Raw genomic sequence first — 10,818 nt, 5'->3', positions numbered from 1 at the left:
TTTATTTGGCTGTTCAGTAATTAAAGTGCGGCCCCTTACCAGTTTCAGCTCTACCGTGAACGAATTTCCAAATAAAGAATGGTAAAAGAACGTAGATTCCGCTTGTCAAAATCTCTTTTCATACAACGTTCTATGAGCCGATAGTTCAGTGACTCGCGTAAAACCGTAAAAAAATATTTTAAAAAGTACACGGAGATAAATGTTAAGAGATTAATTCACGGAATTGCTCCTTGATTTTATCACACCTTTTGCGCGAGAAATAAGATCTCGTAACCCTTGCTTTTAAAGCAATGTTTAATGCTTTAAAATCAAGGGTTTCGAGATCTCAGTTCTCGCGCCAAAGGTGTCATAAAATCAAGGAGCAGTTCCGTGAATTAATCTATTGAAATTTCTTTCCGTTTAGAGTAGAAAAAATAAGATGTAGCCAAAGAAAAGAATAATTATTTTGTTTGTCATAGTGTTTATGAATATCTCTTAATTTATTTTTCAGATTACAAATGGAGCAGTTGATGAAGAACAACAAGTGCTCGTCTTTGAACGAAGAACTGCCCCTCATCCACGTGCGGAGTGTGATGAAGTTTATGCCGCAGATGAAGTACATGTTCAATAGGTCAATGATGCCAACGCCGACACCAACGCCTACGCACTCGTCCGAGGAACACCCCTCAAAGAAACGACAACGCACCAGCTAGGATTGGCTACAGCCTTATTGGCCCACTTACGATTACTACCACTCGGCCTTCTAAAGGGCCCGAGACAGAACACAAATCCGCGCTCCGCGAGAAGTCACAGAAGGAAAAAGAAAAAAATTCTCCTCCCGCGGACAATGATTCAAGACCTGTAAATAAAGATCAAAATGGAGTTCGGAACCCGGCCGCCGCCACAATAACTCGAGCATAAATTTCTTTCCTGAACGCTTCTCGAAAGATTTTTCGAGATAAATAATAGATGAGTCAGAAGAGATATTGACAAAACGGACTCACCGCCATTTACATTGTAAAAAAGGAAATTCCTTTATCACGTTTTCAAAACGTGATTGATAATTCAAAAAAAAAAAAAAACATTCGTATTTCTTTGAATTTTAGTTTCAAAGTTTGCAAGTTAAAAATTACTCTTCTTTAAATGAAACGATACTTTGAAGATTTGTTTTCAGTTTTCCAAGTTTGTCGTTTGTAAAATTCGATAATGGAAATAATGTGATTTGAAGGCATATATGGTTCCTCTCCACGTTCCTAATTATTCACGCGTGTCCGAAAGACGAGAGCGCAATTGAGAGACTATAGAAGTTAGGGGGAAAAAAAAAACATAAAAATATACACGATCGATGTATTATACTACACATGTGTCTAAACAAAATGGACTATCATAAATCTCTAGAGGAAAATTCTACAGCTCGAGATTGCAGAAGCGTCGTTTCCTGGACCTGCGATAATCATTCCAACAAAATGTCGTTTCGAATCTTGAAAATTTGATACAGGGGAAAAGGGTTTTTTCCATATGAACCGAACATTTTCGCGCCAGTATTTCTGTGTATAGTATCAAGACTATTTTTAAGCCAATCGGGGTGCGAATTCGTGGCAGGGCCGCATGGAAAAGTTTCCCTGGATAATAATTTACTCTTTATTCCACTGAAATATTTCACGCGGAACAACGTTGACTGTATCTCCGATGAAAGAATGGAAGAGGCTACAAGTGTCAAAGGTGAATTGGTTTTTTTTTATGTTTTTTTTTTATTCACATAAAAGACCATGTAAAAAGTCCCGCGTGTGTACAAATGTGAACGAGAAAGAAGAGTGAACGAAATTCGAGAGTGCGTGTAAATAAATATAAAAAGATTATAGTAAACGTTCGTGAATTTTATATGCGAAAATCGATGGCAAAATGGAAAAAAATAAGAAATGCTCGAAACGTATTTTATTATTTATGAATCCAAAACTGTAGCTTTTTTTTTATCGCCACGAGTACCAATCACGATTTGCTTCCGAGAAGAAGGCCGAACAAAGCAGAAATTTCTTTAGATTTAAAAAAGAATTTTAATCAAATAAATTGATTTTTTAATCTCTTAGATTCGACATAAACTCACGTGACAAATTATCCTGAATATTTTAGAAAGTAGCATGAAATTCCGGGAGTACTATAGAAAATTCCAAGGAATTTATTTCTTATTCCGTGAAAATTGATGGACAAATGGTTAAGATTCTATGAGACTATCTCTGGGAGGTTTGGAAAATATTGAGACATTTTCTGGACATTTTTGATGAAAGTATGATAAAATTCTGTCAAAAGTGTGATTTGCTAATTTCTAGGATTCTATTGAAGTTTCTTTTGAAAAAAAAAGAAGTGTTTCGCGTGGGAAAATTTGTTTGTTTCCCCCTTCGATTCCTTTCTTTTTTGGGGAAAAATCGTTGTTGTGTTTATGTGGCTTGCTTGGATTAATTTAAAGTTTCTCCACATTATTTAATTCCGTTCTAGACAATAGGAAATAGACTTAAAATTGAATACAAGTAGTGGTGGATCTTGCACACGGATGAATTTTGTCTGTCTATAAATCCCGGCGGAGAAGAAGAGAAAGAGAATGAGAGCGCAAAGAAAGAGAGAGAGAGAGAAAGAGAGAAAAAACCTGTCCCCAGTCTGAGAAACGAGAAAAAATCTAGAAGTTAAAAAAAAAGGTTCTCAGTACATTAGACTAGAGCATTAATTTGTTAATGGACACTTGTTACTATAATACGTGTATTATAATTTATCATACTGTCATCTGTAAATATAGCCATTAAGATTTAACTAGAGATACTAGCTATTTCAAATAAATTCGCGATAAACAAGCTACGAGTTTCAGTTTTTTTTCTTCTTTTAGATATTTTAGAATTAGCGAGCGGTTTAATTCTGTTGGGTCATTATATATTGGATCCACACTGCTTATTTTAGAGTGGAAATTTTGATAAGAGTGGAACTTAATTTCGTTTCCTTTTTGCAAAAAAATAAATAAAAAAAAACTGGAGAATTTAAAAATGGTGTTATCTAAATTGATGAAACCTCTCGAATGCGTTGACATGAGAAATTCCCTCAGCAACTTTTAATAAACTTTTAATAGAGCAATACTTTCAAAATAAAAATTGGTTGGCTGAAGTCACTGAATTTTCAGTTATCACAAAAAATTATTGACAATTAAAAAAAATTATATATGGTCGGATCTACTGGGTTTTGGCCCATAACTGTCAAAACCCTTTACCTTATTTTTTGCCGCTGGGAACCCTTAAACTCAAGACCCTTATTTCTATTCGAAACTTCACGCTAAAATTGAGAATTAAGAAATAAAATAATGAATGTTTAGTTGTTACTTTAATATTGCTAAATAAAATATTCAATGCAATTGCCATTTTTTATATTCACAATTTAAATTTCATAAAAATTGATTTGTTTATAAATAATTCAAAATTTAATTATGTATTAAATTAAAAAGTAGCAAGAAATTCATGTGTCCTTGAGTTTCTAGTACCTGATATTAAGAACAGTCAATTTTAAAATCCATAATAACAAATTTTTCAATATTTAAAGCTTAAAAAAATTTTAATGGAGTTAAATAATTGATTATATTATTATATAAAACAAATACAAAAAATAAATAAATTACTATTTTACGATCTGTTAATGCCATTGCAAAGAGTTTTTCACCTTCAGTTGCGATAGCGTTTTTTAAAACTTTTCTATTAAAAATTAATTATTTTAAAAAGTTTTTTCGAATTATTTAATTTTAAAGCTTTATAATTTAACAAATTTACATTTTGAGAGGTAAAAATGACGAAAAATTAATTTTTTATCATAAAAAAACTTGTGGCATAAATTTTAATTTGTTTGAATGTAACAAAAAATTTAATTCTACAATTTAAGCAGCTTTGACTTTGAAACATTCAATATACTTTAAAGTAGTGTCAAATTAAAAATTATTGTTATTCAAAAGCGTGAATGCCATTTCAATTCCTTTGAATTTTAAGTAATCAATTTTTTTATTTTGTTTCTATTTTCGAACCTTTATTCTGAAATAATTTTATTTACAGATTCTCGATTTGAAAAAAAATCTTAAATTTTGAACGTCTTAAATTTATTTTTGACCACTTCTTTTTAGTATTATTTGTATTTTTTATTATTTAGTATAATTAATGTCGAAAACATTTATTTGTGAACAATTATCGGCAATTGCTTAGTTCAAACAATTTAAATAAAATACTTTGTATTTCAAGTTCTGTCAAGTTATACCAGAAAAAATGGTTTTCTTAGCTTTTCCAACTGGGGTTTTTTTTTCAAAGGAATGAAAATTCCCTCTCAGTTTCCCGTCAAAAAAAATTGGTAGATCATGAAAAAGGCCGAGCTATCCTGGGTCCGAAATTTGGAGACAAGGTTTCAGATTTTGATTTCAACGGATTTTCTGATTTTAAATGTATTTTCGTATTATTATGTTTCATACAAAAAATAATTCGAACCTAGCTCATATTAAAAAAAAGCACACTACATTTATGATGAATTTTTTTCATTTTAAAGCTTTTTGAGATTTCAAGAACCGTTTTAGCTATTGTAAAGAAAAGAGAAAAATGCTAAATCCACAAAATATCGTTTTGAACCCTAAAAAACTTATTAAATTACTTGTTTTAACAAAATTTAGTATGAAATATCTATTACACGACTCCTGATTTCAACCAATGGAGGGCAAAATTTTGTTTAGCTTTAATGAATACTTCTAGAAATGCAATTTATTTTAAGTCAGGGAGATAATTAAATCGTGCTAAAAGACGAATTTTCAACAAAATAGATTCACTTTCAAACAAGTAGTTGAATTTGCAACCAAAAATGATGAACTTCCAATAAAATAGTTAAATCCCGAACTAAAAGAAATTGATTTTTAACACAACAGTTGGATTTTCAACAAAAAAGATTTACTTTTTACCAAAGAGATGAATTTTTAAACCAAAAAGAATTTTCAACAAGAGTTGAATTTTTAAACAAGGAGATTTATTTTATACGAAAAAAGAAACAATTTTCAACAAGATAAATCAGTTTTAAACCAAATGTTTAAAATTGTTATAGTTACTAAATAATTGAATTTTCAACCAAAACAATTTAACGTTTTGAAAATTCGAAAAAATCGCACAGATATGGAAACTGCAATTTTTGGTATATTTGTTTTACTTCCATATATTTTTTCTTTTAATTAATCAATTAACGTTTTTAGGGAAGCAATTTCTGGTGATAAGATATCCTTTCGGATGCAATAATTTCAAAATATATATTTTTTTTACTTTTAAAGCCCAATAATCAGAAATGGCGTTTTTAAAAATACTTTGTCTTTTATTCTTTTTTTTTGTCAGATGAACATTTAAATATGTTTTAAAAGTTTCAAACTAGCGGATCCAATATGGCAAACATTTGTTTTTAATTATCCAAATAGTATAAAAGTTGATTTCACAATCGGCTCGCGCTTCATGAAATGTCTAGACTTATCAGGAAACTTTTTTACATTAATAAAAGTGGCTAAGACAATAATAGATATTAAAACTATAAATATCTTGAATCTTCATCTCATAGTTAAGTTTCCAAGATATTAAATGGTTCGATTTTTTTCTCAGTGGTAAGCCGTTTATAGTTGGTGTGGTTATGTACACAGAAAGGTTTCTCAGACTTGCAGCAGCAATCTGGTTTTTAAAAATTCCAGGGTTCCAGGTCTAATTTGGAAGAAATTAGTCTGACGATTAAGAGACATTTTTCACTCCTCCCTGCTGGACAATAACGCCTACCCTAGTAATTTTTAAGGAAAAGGGGTCGTCCACATAATAGGGTCACACGTTTTTCCTCTGTTGAAATAAGGACGAGATTAAAATTGCGTTGAAGCCAAAAGGTATTTAACGATATCAACAAAAGAAAAACTTGTGACGTATTATGTGCATGGCCCCTGCTTACCATTAATTTCCTATTTGTTCTTATTTTGTTTTTCGAGAAAATAATTTTTGATTTTTTTTAAAAACCTTTCACGTTTTCCATCTTTTACAAATTTTCTTGTCTCAGTTTGTGAATTTTTTGCACTGTTTAGAAAAATGGTAAAACTATTTCGATTTTTTGAAAAATAAAAGAAATTTTCTCAAAACATCTATCTTTTTTCGTTGGAATTTTCAAAAGTGATTGGTAATATTGTGAGTTTAACATAAACTTTAGACCTATGGTCTATTTTATGCTTCAAAAACTGCTTACATAGGTGGTTATACTTTACCATTTTTATCCTTTCTTTGTATTTTTAACGGGTTTAAAAGATTGAAAAAACTGGACAAACTGAAATAAGAAAAAAGTTCATATCACAAAAATTCTAAAAATGGTACAGTTTATTTGTGATATTTGCAAAAAACTAATTTCAACCCTTGAAATGATGAAATATTCGTAAAAAAGTGTCATTATATTAATTTAAAAAATGCTGAAACCTGAAATGACACTTGCCAGCCCGCATAATTCGAAATGGATTTGGTCATATGTAATTTAATTCATTGAAAAGTTTGATGGCAAAAAGGAAAAATGTTTAATTCGAAAAGAATTCGCCTGGTAATTTATTTACTTTTTTTTTGTATAATATTTACAAGTGCTCAGATTTGCGACAGAAATTTGATTTGAAAATTCCATGACTACCAAGTGTACCTTTGAAAAATTTCCAGTTCTACTTTACAAAATATTTTTTAAATTTAATGTTTAAAAGTGGATAAAAACTTATGGGAATGGAAGGTTTTGTGATTGATGTGGCGTCAGTTATACAGACAGTACTTGCTAAAAAATGTAGATATAATTTGACATTTTTTGATAAAAAAATTATATTATTGAGTACCATGATATCTCATGTGTATGAGGATTTGAAATATTACTCTTTTCTACTTAATTCAGTGAATTTTTTCTAATTTTTAAAAGTTTTAATTTAATTTATCCTGCGGATCAATTGATAAAATAATTAAAGGATTTGAAATATTTTAACGATCTTTTTTAATTCTGCTATTTTCAAGAGCTTTAAAAAAATGGCAGAGGAGAGTAATTGATTTTGAATAATTTGGATTACTTAAAAAGATTATAAAGAAATTTTTTATTAATTTCAGTAATTTAATGGGATTTAAAAGGATGTAAAATACTTGAGGTTATTGTAAAAGATTCTCAGGCGTTTTCAAGTGTTTTAATGACTTTCGAAAGGTATCAAAGGTTCGAAATATTTGAGGAAATTTTAAAAGATTGCCAGAATTGTTTTATTTATTTCAGAAGTTTCAAGGCTTTCAAAGACTGAAATATTTTAGGGGATTTTAAATGATTCCAAGGCATTTTCTATGTTTTTTAATTCATTTCAATTCACTCAATTAATTTTTAAATGCAGGTTGATTTTTATGAATTGCATCTATTTCTTCTGATTTTTTGTTCATTTTTCTAAATTCACTTAAAATTCATTGTAATCAATGCATTTTTTTTCGATTCTTAAAATCGTTCCAACTCATTTGAATTCTTTTGAATTTATCTTGAATTGTTTTGTAATCATTAGTTACTTCTTGTGTTAAAAATTAGCAGGGTTTCAAAGATTTGAAATTTTTCTTCGGAATTCTCTTGATTTTTTTTTATTTACTTGAATCCTTCTAAATTCACTCAATTCTACTTCATTCAGTGAATTTTTTTGATTTTTTAAGTTTTTGTTTAATTGATCCTGAAGTGTATTAACCTCGTATTAAATTCTTAGGCATATTATTATATTCTTAGAATTCCCTTGAATTTATCTAAGCTTATTTCAAAGTCACTGAATTCCATTAAGTTTTTTTTTAATTGCTTTAAATTCATTTGATTTCTTTTAATTCATCTTGAATTTTTATGAATTTCATTGAATTATTTTCTTTGATCTTAAATTACTCTAAATTCAACCCAGTTTTACTGAAATCAATAGAATTTTTTTTTATTTTTCAACATTTTTCGCAATTCATTTGAATTATTTTGAATGTAAATTGAATTGTTCAGAAACCTTCGCAATTCATTCTCAATTTTTTACCCATTGTGCGCGAAAAAAGTACCCTATGCGCGTGAAAATGTTACCCTTTGGTCCCTATATTTGATCACCCTGGCGGACCGAATGAACGGCAAGGTTTCGCTATAGAGTATCCACATTGTATCCCTTCCGCATCATGCAATAAAAATACAAAAAACAGTAATTCGGATTCTACGTTAAATTTACCATTAGCATCTCATGGAGTAATTGCAATAGCTTTTTTTGCAGCGTTAAAAATGAAAAAAATGCAATACCTGTCATTAACATAGGCTAAAGGCGACTTCAAGCGCATCTTCTTTCAGTAGCAGTATGTTACCTAACCGAATATGGATGCGTTTGAAGGATGCTAACTATGTGGATACTATAAATGTACGCTGTAGGTGTAGAAAATTTTGCATTTTGCATAAGTATTGTTTTTTGTAGATAATAATTTTAATAGCTAGCGCGTGCCTTTATCACACACAGCACGTACAGCTCCCTAGCGGAAAAATCGGAAAGAAAGTACCTTTCCGATCCTTTCCGATTTCTATGTGAACTTTGCTTCCGTTTCTTTCCAAACTCTTTCTGAACCCTTTCCGAATTCTTTCCGAAACCTTTCTGAATCTTTCCGACTCTTTCCTTTTTTCCGGCAGGGTGGTATATGAATGTCCGCACAAAAGATACATAGATTACGTTATAGTTATAGAAATCAGCACGTGTTCATCAGTATGTAACTCGTACGAACTCCCATCAAATAATTAATCAAAAATATCTGAGTTGTTCCAAAATAAAACTAAAAAATAGAAAATAAAAGAAATAAAAATGTAAAAAACGCTGTTATTTAATGCTTACCGTATTTAAAAGGTACTAAACAGTGAAAAAATGATTTTTTATCATACATGAACTCATGGGCTGATGTCGAGTTGCGGTGCGGTCAGAAAACACAGCGGGTGCTGCCTTCTCCCTCCATGCTATTACCTTCCACGCTTCTCTTCGTTCGCCGTAGAATGATGAACTCACATTTCCCATGAATTTTCCTTCACACTTTACCCAGGCTTAGGACAGGCAGCAAAATCTAAAAAAAATTTTCATGCAGGCGTGTTTAAAAATTGATGGGAAATATGTATTGTCAACAATATAATACTAGATTATAAATAAACTAATCTAATTAATTTATCAGCTAGAGTTCATACATAATAATAGTGAAATATTATTTAATTTTATTATTTATTTATTATTTAATTTTTATTGATACATACCCAAGAACAATTGCCATGTTTCAATAATTCTTTTAATCTAAAATTAAATCCGTCAAAAAATAATCAATTCTTTACCTTTTTCGCTTACCGTGAACTCCATTTTCTCTTCGCGAAGCGGGAAAAAAACTGGACGACGCACACAAATACAAATTGACAGCAATAAGAAGAAAGAAAACACTGAAAGGACACACAAAGATAAATTCACAGCAAGAAGAAGGAAGGATACACTGAAACGACACTCACAAAGAAATAATGACAGCACGAAGAAGGACGGAAAAACTGGAACGACACACACAAACACAAATTAACAACTGATTAAAAGGAAGCAAAAACTGAAACTACTATCGGCGAGAAAATTCGAGTCCTCTGGCTTTGAAGTTGAATAAGTATGTGAAGAAAAAATGGTAGGTTAATGAAAAAGGTCTCATTTTAAAGGTGCAATTGTTGTACGTTAATGAGCCGAAAAGTAATATTCCGAAACATTATTTGTAGCTTACAGATCTCAAAATCTGATGAAAAGTAAGGAAATTTGACAGCTTTTAAAAACAGTGAGCTTTGAAGCATAGTTTTTTATAGAAAAAATAATAGGGAAATTCTGAAAAAATTCATGGTGGTACATTACACATTTTTGAACAGATTGCCGTCGAAAAATTTACAAAATATAAATAATTGTTCGTTTTTTGTGAATAAATATGCGACCGCACTATCTTCAGTTCTAATGAAGATAATGGAGTGATTTAAATTGGAGGTAGTTAGTTGAACTATCTGTAATAATTTACCATTTGAAGGAAATATGTGCTTCTTATTGTCTTCGTTTTTTATATTTTTTTTTATATAGGAAAGCAAGTGAGTAGATAGGTAAGGCTGGTTCTGGACCACTTTTTTCCGTACGAATAGCAAACTTGCGACTAGAGCGCAAAAGGCTGTAAAATTGGTTTCGCTTCTTATGCTGACTAAAGAATCACAGTTTTGAACTATCCACACTATCGATATTGGACATCAATTCGTCAACAAGTTGAAGTTAAAATTGAAGATTTAAAAACATCAGATTCAGGGTGGAGATTTATAGAAATTATCAGCTTAACAGTTAACATAAATAGATACGCCCCTTTCATGTTGGAGCTTCAACTTTCATTGAATTACCTGATTTTATACAGAGAAAGAAAGCTGTGGTTAATATTAAAAATAAAGACTCGTATTGTTTTCTCTGGTCAGTGATGGCAGCTCTTCATCCTGCTGAAACCCATTCTGATCGAACTACTTCTTATCCTAAGCTTGATAGTTCAGAACTCAAATATAATGACATCAAGTTTCCAATTACTCTTGACGATGTTCCAAAGTTTGAGAAAATGAACGGTTTAAGTATAAATGTATACGGATTAGAGTCTGCTAAATATAGTAAGAAAGAGGAAATTGTTCCAGTTTTTTTAAGCCAGGAAAAATCTAAAAAAGCTACTATTCATCTTCTTATGATTGAAAATACTAACTTTGATTCAGATGTAGAAGTGTTTCATTTTGCTTTAAACAAAAATCTATCTT

At 30.3% G+C, this 10,818-nt stretch overlaps 1 protein-coding gene across 7 annotated transcripts in view; it reads left to right on the top strand.

The window, feature by feature from the left end:
• The window catches only part of LOC117176429, an 86,573-nt gene extending 83,747 nt beyond the window's left edge, over positions 1-2,826 (top strand). For all 7 annotated transcript variants that reach the window (XM_033366695.1, XM_033366712.1, XM_033366703.1 and 4 more), the window contains one exon: positions 491-2,826. In XM_033366695.1, the coding sequence (XP_033222586.1) occupies positions 491-692 (202 nt within the window). In that variant the 3' untranslated portion in view covers positions 693-2,826. The remainder of the gene's footprint in view (positions 1-490) is intronic.
• The last annotated feature ends 7,992 nt before the right edge of the window (positions 2,827-10,818 follow it).

Source organism: Belonocnema kinseyi, chromosome 1 (assembly GCF_010883055.1).
Source record: "Belonocnema kinseyi isolate 2016_QV_RU_SX_M_011 chromosome 1, B_treatae_v1, whole genome shotgun sequence".
Classification (NCBI taxonomy): domain Eukaryota; kingdom Metazoa; phylum Arthropoda; class Insecta; order Hymenoptera; family Cynipidae; genus Belonocnema; species Belonocnema kinseyi.
The sequence above is the reverse complement of the archived record's forward strand: the minus strand, read 5'-3'. Positions and strand labels throughout refer to the sequence as shown.